Genomic DNA, 19365 nt, shown 5'->3' with positions numbered 1-19365 from the left:
CATCAAGCTCCAATAGTTGTTCAATTAACCAGTTCAGCTACCTCCATCCAAATTAAAAATACCCAATGACCCTGGAAACAAAAGGACTATTGCAGTCCATATTGCTGGCTTGAAGTGACAGGCATCCTGGTCCCTGTCAGTATCCCAGAATACACCTCTCCTACCTACAAAGAAGCCTGGAACCTCTGATTCTCATGAGACTGAGTCATCCAGAGAAACAGGTGTTCACTGTCTTGGACCTGAAGCATGCATTCTTTGTTTCTGCCTGCTGCACCCCACATAGGAAGACATTTACCCACTATGAGATACTGTTTAGAAGACTTCCCCCACTGTCTCCGATGCTCAGAGGGCAGTAGTTGGCAGAACTCTCTAGTCATTCCTCTCTCAAGTCACAACAGGCACACTAGTTCTCCATACAGGCTATTCATTGACTATCCGAGAGATCCAGCCAACCTCAGTCCACCAGCAGCTTCCTTTCGTTTGAGTCTTGTGATACTCTCTGGGTCAAGCAAGGAACCAAAAGGGTGCTAGAACTAACCTGAAAAGGACCCTCCAAGGTGGTTCTCTCCACTCCTATGGCAATGAAGGTAGTTGGCATCACACCATGGATCCACCACACCTAGGTCAAGAAAGTAGAAGCCACAGGTGCCAAATGGCCCGTCTCTGAACTGTGGACCCACTGAAATTAAGGTTCCATTGGGCCCCCAGACCTTCTACTCCCTGTCCCTCTACCTCCTGCTTGTAATGGTAAAAATAAAATGCTGTAGGTCCCCGAGTGGCGGCAGTGGGCAGTGGGTCCCAAATAGGGAGCAAAATGGCGGGTGAGAGACCAAGACGGACAGGCATGCCATGCAGAGTGAGGTTGGATGTTTATTTAGTGGGTTATGAAAGAGAAGGGGAGAGGAAGGGAGAAGGGAGACAAGGAAAGAAAGGAAGGGAAGAGGACAGGAGCCATGGCAGCAGCCACCTCTTTGGAAGAGACAGGAAGGGCTCAGGCTGGAAGTAGAAGGATGATTCACCCACCTAAGCAGTGCACAGGGAGGGAGAGGGCAGGACTTGTCTCTTAAAGGGACAGGACAGACCATTACTCTGCTGAGTCTTGTTTTGCACTACAGGTAATACAGGGCCGTGGTCCAAACCCCACCACCCTCAGGCTTGGACTAGAAACTGAGAAAGACAGACACAAGGAAAGTATTAGTTATTGTGAATATAGACCAACCCATTTTCCATCCTGACTTTTACTTACTTTAAGTACAGAAAAAAAGGAAAGATGTAAAAATTTATCTTTTGAGATAAAAAATATAGTTTACCATTCTATGTATGCCCCCGTGACTTGGTTTCCAAGTTGCCAGAAACAAGAGAGTTTCAATTACAAAAATTAGGGTTATTAAAAATTAGGGGAGGAAGGATTGCAGGGGCCAGAGGGGTCGAGGATGACATAAGAAGATAAACCACAGAATCAACTGAACTGAGGCTCACTGAGATTGACGCAGCAGTCACGGAGCCTACATGGGTCTGTGCTTGGTCTTCTGCACACGTGTTATGATTGTGTAGCTTGGTACTCTTGTGGGACTAACATTCTTGTGGGAGTGAAATTCGTCTCTGACTCTTTAACCTGCTCTTGAGACCCTTTTACTCCTACTTGGTTGCTTGCACAACCCTGATGAGGATATGCACATGGTCTTATTGTAATTTATGCTGTGTTCAGGCCCTGGGAGGTCTGCTCATTTCTAAAGGGAAATGGAGTGGATCTGGGGAAGAGAGGAGGGGAGAGGAACTGGGAGAAGAGGAAGGGGAGACTGTGATCAGTATGTAAAGTATGAGAGAATAAATAAACTTTTTGTTTTAGTTTTCCAAGACAAGGTTTCTGTATAACAGCACTGGCTATTCTGGAACTCTCCCTATATACCAGGCTGGCCCTGAATTCACAGAGATCTGCCAGCCTCTGACTCCCAAATGCTGGAATAAATAAATTTTTAAAAAATAGGTTTTTACATTATTTTGAGTGAGGTAACTCAGACACAGAAAGACAATTGTCACATATACTCATTCATAGGTGTTTTTAAAACATAAAGCAAAGAAAGTCATCCTACAAACCACAATCCCAGAGAACTTAGACAACAACGAGGACACTAAGAGAGACTTACATAGATCTAACCTACATGGGAAGTAGAAAGTAGAAAAAGACAAGATCTCCTGAGTAAATTGGGAGCATGGGGACCTTGGGGGAGGGTTGAAGCAGAAAGGGGAGAGGCAGGGAGGGGAACAGAGAAAAATATAGAGCTCAATAAATATCAATTTAAAAAATGTATTGTATAATAAAAAAAAGAAAAAGAAAAAAGAAATATTCCACACCATACTAAAAAAGACAAAAGCATAACACTGGAAACATGAGAACCTGTTTTGGAAAAGAAATAAATTACAGAATGAAATGCCTTGTATCTATTCACATTTCAGTACCTCCCTGAATTAGCCACTTTTTTCAATGCTGTAGCAATTATACATCCAGCAAAGGCAACTTAGAAAACAAAACTATTTATTCTGGCTTACAGTCTGAGGGGCTATGGTCCACCGGCCTGAGGCGCTGGGCATAGTGCACCCAGTCAACAAGTAGAGAAATACTGCTAGTGCCCAGTTATCTTCCTCCTTATTGGCTACAGGACTTTAGGCGTGGAATGGCTGTTGCCCATAATCAGGGGTCATTTTTTTAATTGATTTTATTAAACTATACATTTTTCTCTGCCCCCCCCCACTTCTTCTCCCCTCCCCTTCAACCTTCTCCCATGGTCCCCATGGTCCCCATGCTCCCAATTTAAAAAGAAAAAAAATAGTTTTTTTAAAAAAATTAGCGTTGTATAACTAAGGCTTCCTGAAAACTTCCTTTTAAAAATTCTGGCCTGCTGGGCAGTGATGGCACACGCCTTTAACCCCAGCACAGAAGAGGCAGGGGCAGGTAGATCTCTGTGAGTTCAAAGTCAGCAAGGTCTATAAATCCAGTTCCAGGACAGCCAGGGCAGCCTTGAAAAACAAAAATTCTGAGCCAGGCAGTGGTCGAGCACGCCTTTAATTCCAGCACTCCAGAGGTAGAGGCAGGCAGATCTCTGTGAATTCGAGGCCAGCCTGATCTTCAAGAGCTAGTTCCGGGACAGGCTCTAAAGCTACAGAGAAACCCTGTCTCGAAGAAAAAAAAAATCTGGCCTTTAGAAAAACAGGAAAAACCTGGAGAATCAAATTCTATGCCATAGGAAGGGACCTTGAACCATTCACAGCCAAAAATCAGCCAGGATTGCTGGTTATACTTAAATACCCATTCTCCATACTATATAGGAATAGAACTAACCAGATGGTCAGTTCACTGACTGACAAAACTGACTGTGACTGGGAGTGGGAGCAGCGCAAATTAATGTTAGAGGACTTCCAAGGGCTCAAACTTGTCTAATATCCAAATCCTTTAACCTAGACACTTTCCCTTATTCTGATGCCTAATATTCTACCTCATGGGTAATTCATCTAGATAGCAGCAATATTACTGAGCCTGTGAAACTACATGGTGGGCATGTACTAATGGTTTGACTACCTGTGCCTCTCTTTTGTTTGTTTGTTTTTTGTTTTGAGACAGGATTTCTCTGTATAACAGCCCTGGCTTTCCTGAAACTAGCTCTTTAAACCAGGCTGGTCTTGAACTCACAGATTTCCATCCATACCTGCCTCTGCCTACTGAGTGTTGGGATTAAAGGCGTGCGCTACCACCCAGCTCTGTACCTCTTCTGATTCTTTCCAAACTAAGTAGACAGTGAGGAGTTTTTGTGCCCCATAAACTGATCCGCTGACACAATAATCCAAATCAGAACAAATCAAACCTAATTAGAAAAAGCACAGGTTTAATGGATGCCAATGTTCCCAGGTGGCCTTCCAGTCCCCTCCCCCAGAGATGAGACCAAGAAGGAAGACCACTCTAGGGGGCAGTTTAAATACCCTGTGGGAGTGGTCTTGAGCATCTCTGGGGAAGGGTCATCGTTTGGCGGGCTTTATCAGAAGTGGAGTCTAGACTGAGGCAACTTGCAGGGGCGGGAGCTTGGGATGAAACTTCCACCCAAACATTTCAGACTCTGAATATATGGATGCCAGGGGCTGGGGTGAAGCCAAACAGACGGGTTGATCAGGACCAAGAGGTATTAAGAGTTTCCATTTCTAAATGGCAACAGTTCGATTTCCTTGCAGACATGGTCCTACAAAATTGGAAAGCCTTCGACTTCTCATGAGATAAGGAAAACTATGTATGGCTTTGGGAAAAATCTACTGTTTCTATGCTAATTGATCAGAGTAATTAGAGAAAAAAAAAAGCTTGTCATGGTTGGGGAATAATCGGTACCAATCTGTTCTCTTGGTCCCCCTGACTAGCTACTCTGCTATTAGCACTGACCGGGCTGTTAATTCTCATTCTGACTGGATAAACAGCAGGAGCCCTACTATAGTTTTTCTTTCTTCTGGGGACAGGAACAGATGTTGGAGACAGGGTTTCTCTGTATAGTCCTGGTTGTCCTGGAACTGACTCTGTAGGCCAGGTTGACTTCTGCTTTCTCTAGTGCTGGGATTAAGGGTATACACCATCACCCACCTATTGGGAACCCACAACTTAAACTAACACAGAATGTGATTATGATTTGGCTCATTCACTAAGACCAGTCAGGAATGTAACAGGCCCCAGACTAGCACAACTGACTCCATGATGGAAATACCATCATGGAGTAAAACTCAGGCTGTAAAACTCAGCATAGACAGCACCACCTGCCAAAAATAAAAACAAAGACCTAATCCAAAATCCATAGATCTAGCCAAGTCTCTAAATGCCCTAATCTTGCCAGGCAGTCAGGAGGCAGAGGCAGGCAGATCTCTGTGAATTCAAGGCCAGTCTGGTCTACAAAATAAGCTCCAGGACAGGTTCCAAAGCTACTCAGAGAAACACTGTCTCAAAAAACCAAAAAAATAAAAAATAAAAAAATATAAATGTACTAATCTTGCTTTTGTGCTTCTATAGTTCCTCTTTTAGCTATCAGTTCTTGTTAACTAAATGAAGTCGGTCAACCCAGAATATAGTTTTGTGCTTTAAAAGCTTATCATGAAAAGGGCTTAATGCTACACTGCGATCCCAAGCACCCAGTGTAGTCACTGGCCAGCTAATAAAGACTATCTATTGGCTTAAACCCATGTCTGAGCAGTCTGCTCTGCTGAATACTCCACAACAACATAAGTAAATAACAATAAGTAACATTCAGAAGATCAAGTTCAAGGCTGACCTGGGCCATACAAGACTGGCCTCATCAAAAAAAAAAAAAAAAAAAAAAAAAGCAGTTTATTAATCAGCTTGATTTACTACAATATATAAGTGACATGCTGTTCACAAATATATAATTTAATTTTTATTGTCAGTTAAATAACTAGAGGGGATAGGGATGTGGCTCAGTGATAGAACACTTGCCTAGCATAGGCAAAACCATGGATCCCATTTCAGGGAATAAGGGGGAAAGAGTTAAGAAATTTGCTCACAAATAACAATGCTTTCAAAATAAATTCCATCTACAGCCCAAATATTCAAGTCTTTCTTTAACCCGAAGACACCTACACGTCTCTCCACAGATGCACAAGGCTCTAAACTCAATAACCAGTACTGCCTCCCCAGCACACAGATACCCACGGGTCTTTCTGCAGTTACTCTAATTCAACACTGGAAGTATGTTCCTGGACAGTCTGCGAGTTTGAGGTTGTTGCTGTTGGCTGTTGGTCATCCTTCTCCTCCAGACTGTGCCGGATCCCATATCCAAAGTAGATGGCAAATCCTGAAAGGGAATAGAGAACCAGGATCTATCTCTGGTGCATGAGCTAACTTATTGAAGTCCATTCCCTATGGTGGGATGCCATGCTCAGCCTTAATGCAGCAGGGAGAGGTTTGGTCCTGCCAAACTTTGTTGATTTTCTTGGGAGCACTTACCTATTGGGAGTGGATGGGCGTGGGCAGGGAGGGAAGGGGGAGGTGGGAGAAGGGGTCAGGGGAGAACTGTAGTTGGAATGTAAAATGAAATTCAAAAAATTAAAATAACAACAACAAAAAAAGAAATAGAGACAGTGGGGTGGAAATGGTCAGTGATGGTGCCCATCAGGGATTCTCCACGTGGCCTCAGACAGTTTCAAAAAGAGGCAATGAAAAGAGTGTTGAACCCAGTTAGTTGCCCAAGAATCTCTTCCCCAGAAAGCTACTCACTCACCAATCACCATCCAGATTCCAAAGTGAGTCCAGGTCCCGGCAGTCATTTGCATCATCAAGTAGACATTCACAAAGATACTTAACACAGGGAGCAGGGGCAGTGCTGGAACCTGTGGTCACAGCCTGTGAGTACTGGTGTATACACACCCCCCAGGGTAGAAGACCCACCTGCTATCTAGGCTCTGTAGTCAGTGCCTGCTCATACTGGAGACCCTATGGGATGTGCCAGGAGGGACAGATACTAAGCACAGAAATACTAGGCTGGGCCAGGTGGTGGTGGCTCATGCCTTTAATCCCAGCACTTAGGAGGCAGAGACAGGAGAATCTCTGTGAGTTCAAGGACAACCTGGGCTACAGAGTGAGGTCCAGGACAGTCAGAGTTATTACAGAGAAACCCTTTCTCAAAAAGAAAGAAAGAGGGAGGGAGAGAGAGAGAGAGAGAGAGAGAGAGAGAGAGAGAGAGAGAGAGAGAGAGAGAGAGAGAGACTGGGCTAGGAGTTGTGAGCAATTCACTTCTTTGTTTAGTTTATTTTCAAGACAGGGTTTCTCTGCGTAGCCCTGGCTGTCCTCGAACTTGCTTTATAAACCAGGCTAGCCTAAAACTACATGCCCCTGTCTCCCAAGAACCGGGATTAAAGGCATGAGCCACCACCCCTGTCAACAGATGTCTTTTTTTGGACATAGGGTCTCAAATATCCCTGGCTGACCCTGAACTCTATATAGCACAGGAGGACCCTGAGCTTCTGATCCTCCAAGTCCTGGTTCCCCTGTGCTAGGATTACAGTAATCCACCACCACTCCTGGTTTTTACAGGGCTGGGATTAAGCGCAAGGCTTCATGCATTCCAAACTATTGTTCCACCAGCTGATGACGTTCCTACCTGCCTTTTACAGTACTAGGGGTTACATCCAGAGCCTCATGCCTATTAAGCAAGGACTCTACTGTGGAGTTACATCTCCTGGACTTGGGGGCTAAGGGCACTTTGGGATTTGTTGGGTTTTGGTTGGGTTTTGGTTGCGGGGGGGGGGGGGTATTTTTGACTTGGTTTTGTTTTTTGGAGGGTTGTTTTGCTTTGTTTGATGGGTTCTTTGAGAGACAGGGCCTCATGTACCTAAGCCTGGTCAGTCTTTCTTTTTTTTTTTTTTGAGACAGAATGTCTATGCGTTCCTGACTGTTCTGTGTGCCACTATGCCTGGCACAGTCGATCTCAAATTCACTTGAACTCCTGATCTTCCTCCCTCTGGTTCCCTGTGATTAACAGTATAAACATGTGCCAACATAATCTGTGTTAGTTTTTATTTTGAGACAGAATTTCACTAAATTGTCTGATCTGGTCTAGAAATAGCTGCAGCCTCTGGTGGCCTTTAAGGTATGACCCTCCTGCCTCGGCCTCCTGGGCCTCTTGAGTATCTTGGATCATACACGCACAGTGATACCTGACTCTGTCCATTGGTGTATTGGGAGGGGGTTGTTTATTTGATTGATTTTTTTTGTGTGTGTGAGACAGACTATTACTATGTTGCCATTGCTGGCCTGACCAAGCTGGCCTCAAACTCAGAGATTCCAGCTGAGCAGTGATGGTGCAGGCCTTTAATCCCAGCAGTTGGGGAGGCAGAGGTGGTGGATCTCTGTGATTTCTAAGGCTGGTCTATTGAGTGAGTTCCAGGACAGCCAGGACTAGGATGACACAAAGAAACCCTGTCTCCCCCTCCCCGCAAAAAAACCTCAGAGACTTCCCCTGCTTCTGCCTTTTAAGTGCTGGGTGGAATTAAATCAAGGACCACCATGCCCAGACTGCTCATTGGTTATCAGTTCCCCGCCACTTCCTTCCCTGGAGACATAAAACATGCTTAGACCTGAAGTCAGGCATGACCACTCTCTTAGGGTGGCTTACCTGAGAAAAGAGTCGCCTACCTTGAAGTGGAGAGGAGTGGTACTCTGAGGCTGTCTCCAGATGACAGTGACCACCCCAGCAATGAGGAGCAGCAGTGACCCAGCCGCAGCTATCAGAACCAGGTCTCCAGAGAAGAGCTGTCCGGGCCACTGGGCCAGGACCAGGCAAAGGAACATCAGGAGGAGAACTGAAAGTCGCAGTGGGAGAAGTGTATCAGGACCCTGGGCCACACACATCCCACCAAATCTGTCTGTACTGTGTCTCCCCCTCTACTAGTGATGTCCTCCCCACGCTGTCAGCTTCCTCCCAAATGCCCAAGGGGAAAGTCTCAGTCCTCACCAAGCAGAAAGGCACATCCATATACGATCTGGCCAGATCTCAGTGTCGGAGTGGTATCTGTGGGGTTACAGAGGCTCCTTGCAGTTCTTGGAGTCCCTACTGCAGAAATAGGCTCTGAGGATGAAGAAAGTTCCACAGTGGGCTCCATCTCAACAGCTCCATTCTCCGATTTCTCCTTCTTACGAGAGCTTAAGTTCTGGTCTGGCTGGTACCTGAATGAGTGAGGTAGCATGGGAATATTACCAGCTGCCCCCATGTAGCCATCGGACAGCCAGGATAAGCACCTGGCCATCTTCATGGCCCCATAACCCTCAAGTAAGGTGTGGTAGAGGCTTACCTGAGGACCAGCACGGAGAAGGACACCAAGGAGTAGGAAAGCAGAGTCCCTATGGTTGTGAGGTCCACCAGGTCACTGATCTCAACAAGGAAAGCCATAAGTGCTATATGATCAGAATAAGAAATCTGTTTAGAAACTCTGAGGAACTGGCTGGTGAATACAGCCAAGTCGATGAAATTGATAAGACTAGTTATCACCTGTGATGATTCCACAAAGGACAGTGGCTAGGACAGGGGTGTGTGTTCGAGGATGAACACGGGCGAGTCTCCGGAAAAGGAGCCCATCCTCTGCCATGGAATAGACCACCCGAGGCACCGGGAAAATGGCACCCATGAGGCTATAAGGGAAAAGGAAACTCTCATAGTTACAATAGGCAAGCCCTACTCCTTTAGACATTTTGCCTCCCTCTCTTCTCTCCATCTCTGAGGCTGAGAATCCAGCAGCAGATGAGAGAAACCTGTGATACCAACCTGGATGAAAGGGCACATAATGTTCCCACAGCCACCGCATATCGAGCAGGACCCCATCCTACATGGATAAATGCCTGGGGCAAGGGACTGTCAGTGTGAATCTGGTAGTAGGGCATCATGAGGGTAATTGCCGCCGAGACACCAAAATACATTAGAAAGCAAACAAAGAGTGTAGCCACAATGCCCAGTGGGATGGAGCGCTGGGGACTGCGAACCTCTCCCCCTGCAGGGATGAAGCAGACCTTGATTCAGAAGCATTCCCAGGTCACCTCACAAACCCTCTCCCCTTCTACACACCCAAAAGCAGGCTAACCCTCTTCCAGCCCTGTGTCCAAGGGTAAATCCAAACCATGTCTATGCTTTTGATAGGCCAGAGGGACTACCATACCTGTAGTCGCAATACAATCGAAACCAATGAAGGCAAAGAAGCATGTTGCTGCACCTTGGAGAATTCCACTCAAACCAAAAGGCATGAAGCCTCCAGAGCCCAGAGGACCCAAGCTGTGGCAAGAGAAGAAAGGATGAAAACATTGCAGGGAAACAGAGCATGCTAGGTCAAGCCTATAATCCCAGAACGCAGGAACTGGAGGCTGAAGGGTCATGAGTTCACAGTCAATTCTGACCACATACCTCAGAGTCAGCCTGGGCTACATAGCAAGACCTTGTCTCAAAAAATAAAAACAGTGAAGATTCAGAAAACGGGTTGCTAAGATGTAGCTGAGTTGGTAGAGTGCTTCCTTAGCATACTGAAGTTCTGGGTGTGATCACACCACCACAAAGTGCAAGTGTAATCCTGGCATGTGGGAGGTAGAATCGAGAGAATCAGAAGTCTAAGATCATCCTTGGCTATACAGTCAGATGCCAGTCTGGAATCTACAATACCCTGCCTCAAAAAACACTCAAACACAGACGACTCATCAGTTCAGAGCACTGGCTGCTCTCCCAGAGGACCTAGGTTAAATTCTTAGTACCCATATAGTAAGTCACAACCATGGTTAACTCCAGTTATAAGGGATCCAAGGCCCTCTTCTGGCTTCCATAGGCATGCATGCACATATATTCAGCCAAAATCACCCATATACAAATATCAAAAATTGCTGCCAGGAGGTGGTGGTGCACACCTTTAATCCCAGCACTCAGGAGGCAGAGACAGGTGAATCTCTGAGTTTGAGGCCAGCCTGGTCTACAAAGTGAGTTCCAAGACAGGTTACAAAGCTACAGAGAAACTCCTTCTTAAAAAAAAAAAAAGCCAGGCATAGTGGTATACACCTTTGATTCCAGCACTTGGGAGGCAGAGAACAGTGAATCTCTGTGAGTTCAAAGCCAACCTTCTCTACATAGGGAGACCCAGGACAGCTAGAGCTACATATTGAGAAAAACTGTAAAAAGAAAAAAGAAAAGAATCTTAAAAGAAAATGACTGAAGAGTTATAAACAATTCCCACTGAGTGTCTCTGTTGGCACACAGTTCTGGGCTGCGAAGCACCTCATTTAGGCCCACTAGCCAAACTCTCTTACTCCCCACACATTCCTGGCCTCAGCTCGCTGTGTCCTTCAGGGATCCTGACCTGTCAGTGCTGTTGGTCCCTGACATGGCCAGTTTGTAGTCATCCTCTGTGAGCTGCCAGTTGTGGAGACTGCCCTTCATGATCCCAGACAGGGAGACGAAGCACAGCACCAAAAGATTCACGCCTGTGAACACTCTGGTGACCAGGACAGACTCTCGAGCTCCCAGGGCCAGGATTCCTGCAGGAAGACAGAATGTAAAGGAGGCAGTAAAAAGAAATCCTAAAATGGTATCAGGAGCACACACTTGTAATACCAACACACAAATGGTGGAGTTAAGAGTTTAACCAACCCACTACTCAAGAAGGAAGATCATAGGTCAAAGTCAAAATCTCAGGCTAGAGGGAAGTTTCATCGGTTAAGCGTACTGGCTGCTCTTGTATGACAGCTTATAAAACCACCCATAACTCCAGTGTCAGGGGATTTGATGCCTCCTTCACTGGCACCATGGCACCAGGTAGATACCAGTGACATACACAGATGCAGGCAAAACACAAACACATAAAATGAGGTCTTGATGGCTGGTGGTGGCACACGCCTTTACTCCCAACACTCGGGAGGCAGAAACAGGTGGATCTCTGTGAGTTAAGGGCCAGCCTGGTCTACAAAGTGAGTTGCAGGACAGGTTCAAAAGCTACAGAGAGACCCTCTAGTTTTTGCTCTTTTTTTAAAAAGATTCATTTTTTTTAATGTGCCTTGGTGTTTTACCTGCATGTGTGAGGATGCCAGATCCCCTGGAACTGGAGTCACAGACAGTTGTGAGCTGTCATGTGGGCATTGCATTGGGATTGAACCTGGGTCCTCTGGAAGAGTAGTCAGTGCTCTTAGCTGCTGAGCCATCTTTCCAGCCCTGCTCTTTTGTTTTTGAAATTTGGTCTTCATACAAAAGAAAGGCTTGCAAAATGGTTTATCAGGTAAAAAGGCTTGCCAAGATGACTGACAATCTGAGTTCTATCTCCAGGCCCTTACATGATAGAGAGAACCAGCGTGGTTTGTCCTGTGACCTCCATAGGCATGCACCCCGACACACACAAATAAATAAGTGAATTACAGAAGTAGAAGCCAATTTACATCAGGGGTTCTCAGCAGAAGGTTGGGGCAGAGGGAGGGTGTACCTTATACATCCAGTGGTGGAAGCTAGGCATGCTGTTACCCAGCCTCCTACTCCAAACAGTCCCAAATATGAAGGAAGACCCTCCCTCCCTCTGCCCTCCTGTGCCTTATATTTCACAGCTTCTGACAGCCACCATGCTCCCACACACATCCACAGACCCTCTCCTGCGTATCTCACCAGTAAGGACTAACACCAGTCCAAGTGCAAAAAAGTCTGGATACTTGGCCAGGAAGCTGGGCACTTGCAGAGGGAAGCTGGTCTGCAGGGCTTGGGAGATCCGGTTCCCTACGAGGCCATCAAAAACTGCGCTCCAGGCCCGGGCCACGCTGGCTGCACCTGCAGGCAGAAGAGCCTTCATTTACAAGCAGAATGTGAACCCTTAGGATACAGAAAGACAGGAAGGAAAATATCTAATCTCAATCACTGCTGTGGGGAGGCAGGTGAAAAACACAAGATACATTCTTTTTTTTTTAGATAGATTTATTATGTATGTATACAGTGTTCTGTCTGCATGTACACCTGTAAGCCAGAAGAGGGCACCAGATGTCTTTACAGGTGGTTGTGAGCCATGTGGTTTCTGGGAATTGAACTCAGGACCTCTCCAGTTAACCAGCACCAAGATAATCTCAAGAGTTTGTTGGAGCCAGGTGATGGTAGCACATGCCTTTAATTCCAGCACTCAGAAGGTAGAGGCAGGCAAATCTCTGTATATTAGAGTGGGATTGCCAGTGTTTCTTGGGATAGGCATTTAGCTCTGTGGCAGAGGTCTTGTCTAGCATACACAAGGCCCTGGGTTTGAGCCCCAGCATTGCAAGAAAAACAAAATGGTGGTCTAGCCTTTAATCCCAGCATTCAGGAGGAAGAGACAGGCTGGCTAGTCTGTAGAGTGAGTTCCCTGACAGCCAGTACTATACACACACACAAAAAGAATTCCTGGCATATGCCTGGGATCCCAACTTTTAGGAAGTAGATTCTGGAGGATCAGGAGTTCAAGGTCATCTTCAGATCAAGGCTGGCCTACCTATATAAAACCTTGACCAAAAAAAAAGTTCCAGGAAAGTCAGGACTGTTACACAGAAAAATCCTGTCTTGAAAATAACAAAATAAAACCAGAACTCCCACAAGGCATGTGGGTCTCACACCTGCCATCCTTCTGCTGGGGAGGCAAGGCTAGGAGTGGGTATCTGCACAAATTTCAGGACAGCCTGATCTCCATAGTGAGTGAGACTGTCTCAAACAAAAGAAAACCTAGCCAGTCACTCTACAAACCTCATTTCTTCCAGGTTAATCCTTTAAGGGGGCAACAAAATGAAAGAATGGCATCTTGGGTCTTACACTACCCAAGTCCCAGGAGCTTGTGAATGAGGGTAAAAACTCACTTTTCCCACCCCATTCCACCTCATCCCCATGCCCATTCTAGGGCCCTACCCTACTCACCAATGATGTAGGAGAGTATGAGATTCCAGCCAGTGACAAATGCCAACAGCTGGCCCACTGTGACATAGCTGTAGAGATATGCAGAACCTGAACAAGGCACCCTGGCCCCAAACTCAGCATAGCAGAGTCCAGATAGCACTGAAGACAGAGCAGCCACTAAGAAGCAGATAATGATGGATGGTCCAGCTTTCTCTCTGGCTACCTCCCCAGCCAGGACGTACACGCCTGCTCCCAGCGTGCTGCCCACACCCAAGAACAGGAGATCCAAAGTGGTCAGACATCGTGACAAGGGAGAATCGGACAGTTCGTTTGCCACCAAGGGCCGCCGGCGTACCAACTTCTGACCAAAGTGATGGACATTCTGCCACAACATCCTAGATGCCTGGATCCAAACTGCTAGAAAACAAGAAGAGACATCAAGAATGATCACCTGACAGGGTGTGGTGGCCCATGCCATTAATCCCAGCACCTTGATGCAGAGGCAGGTTGTAGCATGACGGCCGGCTTGTTGGGGTTTCTATCTGGCCCAGTACCCCACAGCTGGCAAGTTCCAATGAAAATCAATCACACAGAGATCTCTGTAAGTTATAAAGCTGATTGGCCCATTAGGTCAGGCTACTTATTAGTTCTTTTTTTTAAATATTTATTTATTTATTTATTATGTATACAACATTCTGTCTTCGTGTATGCCTGCAGGCCAGAAGAGGGCACCAGACCTCATTACAGATGGTTGTGAGCCACCATGTGGTTGCTGGGAATTGAACTCAGGACCTTTGGAAGAGCAGGCAATGCTCTTAACCACTGAGCCATCTCTCCAGCCCCTACTTATTAGTTCTTATGACTTATCTTAACCCATTATTCTGATCTATGTTAGCCATATGGCTTGGTACCTTTTTCAGCTGTCAGCTCACAAGTTGCTTCTTCGGTGATCTGGACAGGAATGGCGGAGGGAGCTTCCTGCTTCCCAGAATATTCCTGTTCTCATCGCCCCACCTCTACTTCCTGTCTGGTTGACCCACCTATACTTCCTGCCTGGCCAATCAGCGTTTTATTAAAATACATGATTGACAGAATACAGATAATTCTCCCACACCATTTCCCCTTCTTTTAAAAAAAACGAAAACAAAAACAAAGGAAAATATCCAAAGTCCATTTTTGGGGAATGTGGGTGTAGTATTCCAGGCTACTTCCTGCTGATTGGGGGCACTGATGATCTTATGGGGACCTAAAGAAATTTAGAGTTATGATCAAGTCCTAACTGAAGTATCCTGTGAGTCTTGATCATCTCAGGCAGCATCTTGAATCTGTTCTGGATGTAGAACTCAGACATCCAGGCCATCTGTTCCCACCGGGGATTTCTCCAGTGGCCTTCCTTGATCAAAGCTGATTTTTCTTAACTCAGAATAAATCCACAGCCTCTCATTTTCTGTGGAAACAAAAGTAAAATCTCTTCTCCAAAGTAACATAACTTTTGACTTCAGTTTTGAAGCCAAGGTATTTTCAAAATACCTATCATGGGTTAGTTCAACAGCATTTAAAAGCAAATATCTTATAGCAGCTGTTGCTCCTTCCTCAGCATTCAAACAATTCAAAGAGAGTATAATAACACACAGTGTCAAGATTCTCTGTGTATTTTCCATCTTTATGCAGCTTTATTTTAACCTCTATTTCTTTTATTTTTTCTTTTAACTTTTGGCTTTTTGAGACAGGTTCTCTGTATACATCTTTGTCCTGGAATAACTCTGTAGACCAGGCTGTCCTTGAACTCACAGAGATCCCTCTGTCTCTGCCTCCCCAGTGCTGGGCTCAAAGGTGTATGCTACCACACCTTGAACTCAGAGACCTGTCTGCTCTGCCTCCCAGGCATTGGGATTAAAGGTGTGTGCTACCATACCTTAAAGTCACAGAGGTCAATCTACTTCTGCCCCTTGAAGTCGCAGAGGTCAACATACCTCTGCCTCCCAGGATTTCAGTCCTTGAGGTACCAAAAGTGCTGAAATCCAGAATGATGGCCCACACCTCCAGTTCCATCATTCAGCTGAGAGCTGGAGGACCAGGAGCTTGTGACCAGTTTTGTTGTTGTTGTTTGTTTTGTTGTTGTTGTTATTTTGGTTTTGTTGTTTTGTGGGTTTGTTTGTTTCAAGACAGGGTTTTTCTGTCTGATGTTGGCTGTCCTGGAACTCAGATCCCTCTGCCTCTCCTTCCCAAGCACTGGGATGAAAGGCATATACCACCACTGCTGGGCTTGTCTCCAGTTTTCACCAGTTTTAACTGCCGAGCTATGACCAACTCAGTCCACTTCTCCAAGTGGCACTAAAGCCAGCCTCACACTATCACTGGCTATGACAAACTACTAATCACACCTAGTCTTACATTAGTGTCCCCAAGGAATCATTTCCAGGGCCTTCTGCAGTTACCCGAATCCATAGATGCTATTCTCCCAGAGAAAAATGACTGGGTAGGCATGGAGCCTACCCAATTGCCTTAGATGCTTTGGTTACAGCTGTTGTTTTTGACAGCACTGGAGACCAAAGTTCGAGTCTCACAAATGCAAGGTACGGACTCTACTGTTGAGCCTCATGCCCAGCCTCTTATTTTTTTCAACCCTCACAGATCCATACCTTACAAGGGTTGCCAGGCGGTGGTGGTGCACGCCTTTTAATCCCAGCACTCGAGAGGCAGAGACAGGCGGATTTTTGAGTTTGAGGCCAGCCTGGTCTACCAGAGCTAGTTCCAGGATAGGCTCCAAAGGGAAAAAAAAATCTAAGAGATAACTCAGTGGTTAGAGTACTAGCTACTCTTCTAGAAGACTTGGGTTCAATTCCCAGGACCCACATGGCAGTTCACAACTGTCTATAACTCCAGTTCTAGGGGCTCTGACACACTCACACAGATACACATGCAGGCAAAACACCAACACACATAAAGTATATAATTTTCTTTTTAAATCTCTATATTAAGTTCATTATTCTTAGAACATAAGGATTTTGGGAGTTGACTCAATGGTTAAAAATGCTTGCCTGAGTTCTAGTGACAAGAATTCAAACCTTCAAAACCCATGTAAATGCCTGGTGGATGCCATAGCCCACCTTTAATTCTAGCCCCCAAAGGAGACAAAGGATCCGCAAAGTAAGTTGGCTAGAAGACTAGCCATATTGGTCAGTTCTGGGTTTGAACTAGAGACCCTGTCTCCGTGAGTAAGGTAGAAGAGTGATGGAAGATGATTCTGGACCTCAACCTCCACATGCACACAATCTATTCACGCTCCCACACACATGCAGACATGCACACACACACACACACACACACACACACACACACACACACACAAATGGAAAAAGAAAAATAACATATTTTTAGAACTGTCCATGTCAAAACACAGCTCTCACCTCAAACAGGGTAAAAGAGAGAGTTTATTCTGGAGCCAAATATGAGGAGCCACGAACACAGATTTAGGTTACCCCTGGCCCCATGTTCCACTGTAAAAGCAGTTTCATTCCATTTTTACAGCTATAGAACAAAGGAATTTATAAGTCAAGGTGCTTTTCAAACTCATTGTTGGAAACATTAAGTGGGTAGCTTCAGCAAAGAGAAATCTCAACCACAGGCCACAGATGCTATCTGATGACTCATACCAATGGTTGGTAAAGAAGAGACTTTTGCTAAATTAGTGCATTCCAAAGGGTTTTTATCTGTTAAACCAAAGAATGTCAGGTCCAACAGAAGTTATTTAGAAAATGACCACTTAGGGGACTCAAGATAAGTAATAGCCCAAGATAAACTCTAAATAAGACTCTGGACCTACAACACGCCAACCCCTCCAGAAACATTAAGGTTCTATCTAAGCAATCAGTGTAGAATGTTCAGTTTGAAGATGGCATTTCTTTCCTGGCACTTCTGCTCACAGTATGAAAGTCAGGAATAGCGTCCACACACATTCAGCCCTAACCTTTGACAATATAGAGTAGACACTCAGTATTTTTTTTTCTTCTCTTCTGTAATCACAGCACAATTCACTCCTCTAACCCCAGAAATACGTTGAGTGACCCTGTGTCTTAGTCGGGGTTACTGTTGCTGTGATGAACCACCATGACCAAAAAACAAGTTGGGAAGGAAACAGTTTATTTGGTTTACACACAACACTCTTCTTCATTGAAGAAAAGATAAGAACTTCAGCATAGGAACCTGGAGGCAAGACCTGGTGTAGACACTATGGAGGAGTGCTATTTACTAACTTGCTTTCTCATGGCTTATACAGCCTATATTATTGTTTTGTTGTGTGTGTGCATATGTGTGCATGTGTGTGCATGTATGTGTGTGTGTTGTGGTTTTTTTGAAACAGGGTTCCTCTGTGAAACAGTCCTGACTGTCCTGGAACTCACTTTGTAAATCACTAATGAACTACCACACTGGGTTAGACCCTGTCTCAAAAGGAAGGAAGGAAGGAAGGAAGGAAGGAAGGAAGGAAGGAAGGAAGGAAGGAAGGAAGGAAGGAAGGAAGGAAAGAAAGAAGGAAGAGAGGGAGGGAGAGAGGGAGGGAAGGAAAGAAGGAAAGAAAAATAGACTGGGGAGATGGCTCAGTGGTTAAAAGCATTTGCTGTTCTTCTGGAAGACCTGACTCAATTCAACTGGGATTAAAGGTGTGCACCACCACTGCCCGGTTGGATTAAATTTCTTTAAAGGATACAGAGAAAGAAGAGTAGGATGACACCTGGGAGGGTCCTTGAACTCAGTGAGGAAAGAACTGGGGCTGCCATTCCCCCAGTACCTGATTAAGTATCTCTTTACCTCCCTGCCTGCCTCCAAGATACTGCTTTCAAAAGCCCTTTTAACCCTGCGCTCCAGGATCCTAGGGGAGAAAAGCTGAGTGCTGCAAGGGTAACCAGAAAGGCCTGTTCGTTTGGATTCCTATGTGCCTCTCAGTCAACATTCCTTCCTCCCAAAGGTGGGTCAGACCTTCTGTAACTCACCTTGGGAAAGAGAATCTCCAGTTTTGCCCCCCCCCACCCCGGGAAGGGGATGAAATGAAGTCAGAAACTGCCAACAAAGGCCAAAAAGCACAAGGGGGTGGGGAAGTATGTAGTGCATACTGGGATGCCAACAGGAGAATTGCCACAAGTTGGAAGCCAAGTTGACCTGCACAGTGAGTTCTAAGCAAGGCAGCCTGGTTTACAAGGAGAGTTCCAGGCCAGGCCAGACAGGGCTACATAGTGAGACCCTGTTTCAAAAAAAGAAAAGAAAAGGAAAGGAAAGGAAAGGAAAGGAAAGGAAAGGAAAGGAAAGGAAAGGAAAGGAAAGGAAAGGAAAGGAAAGAATAGGAAAGGAAAGAATAAGAAAGGAAAGAATAGGAATAGGAATAGGAAAGGAAAGGAAAGGAAGGGAAGGGAAGGGAAGGGAAGGGAAGGGAAGGGAAGGGAAGGGAAGGGAAGGGAAGGGAAGGGAAGGGAAGGGAAGGAAAGGAAAGGAAAGGAAAGGAAAGGAAAGGAAAGGAAAGGAAAGGAAAGGAAAGGAAAGGAAAGGAAAGGAAAGGAAAAAGGAAAGAAAAGAAACACAAAAAGCCCCATATGGACACGAGTGGGATAGGTCAATAGTAAAGACACTCACCTGACAATGTGAGTTATCAATAGTAAAGAACTCACCTGACAACGTGAGTTCAAATCTCAGCCCTGCAGGTTGTACACCACAGGACTTACATGCCCACATTTATACACACTCATACACAATAAAAGCTCCCCTGCCCCGTACCATACAATTCTCAAACTCCTTGCCACTCACATTTCCACCCACAACAAAGCTATGTGGAACATTCTTCCAAGAAAGTCCTCATGGACTTACCAGAGGCACTGACCAAAAACCTGGAGCTTTGGCTCTCTTCCTGAGGCTGAGTTCGGGACCTGTGCGGAGCAGAAGCTGAAGGATCTTTGAGGTAGCAGGTGGGCGTTATGGC

The 19365-nt window shown here is 45.6% G+C and overlaps 1 protein-coding gene across 1 annotated transcript; it reads right to left on the bottom strand.

Moving 5' to 3' along the window:
- Window positions 1-5399: 5399 nt before the first annotated feature.
- Window positions 5400-19365, bottom strand: LOC125411845 (cationic amino acid transporter 3-like). Its single transcript, XM_048452255.3, has 12 exons — window positions 19254-19365; window positions 13419-13814; window positions 12159-12317; window positions 10870-11047; window positions 9691-9803; window positions 9303-9525; window positions 9030-9169; window positions 8833-8935; window positions 8496-8707; window positions 8177-8343; window positions 6264-6372; window positions 5400-5837 (listed from the first exon to the last, which is right to left on the bottom strand). Exons 2-12 carry the CDS (start codon window positions 13789-13791, stop codon window positions 5710-5712), a joined length of 1905 nt encoding a protein of 634 aa, XP_048308212.3. The 5' UTR covers window positions 13792-13814; window positions 19254-19365; the 3' UTR covers window positions 5400-5709.

This window comes from Myodes glareolus, chromosome 1 (assembly GCF_982192425.1).
Source record: "Myodes glareolus chromosome 1, mMyoGla1.1, whole genome shotgun sequence".
NCBI classification, from domain to species: Eukaryota; Metazoa; Chordata; class Mammalia; order Rodentia; family Cricetidae; genus Myodes; species Myodes glareolus.
Note: the sequence above shows the minus strand (reverse complement) of the source record. Positions and strands in the feature narration are given on the sequence as shown.

Bases quoted from the DNA above. Each gene is read 5' to 3' on its own strand.
- LOC125411845 (XM_048452255.3), bottom strand. From the start codon at position 13,791: ATGTTGTGGCAGAATGTCCATCACTTTGGTCAGAAGTTGGTACGCCGG. The intron at 11,048-12,158 runs GTGAGATACGCA...GTCTTCCTGCAG, and splicing joins ACTGGTGTTAGTCCTTACTG to GAATCCTGGCCCTGGGAGCT. The intron at 8,344-8,495 runs GTGAGGACTGAG...TGCGACTTTCAG, and splicing joins TGGATGTGCCTTTCTGCTTG to TTCTCCTCCTGATGTTCCTT.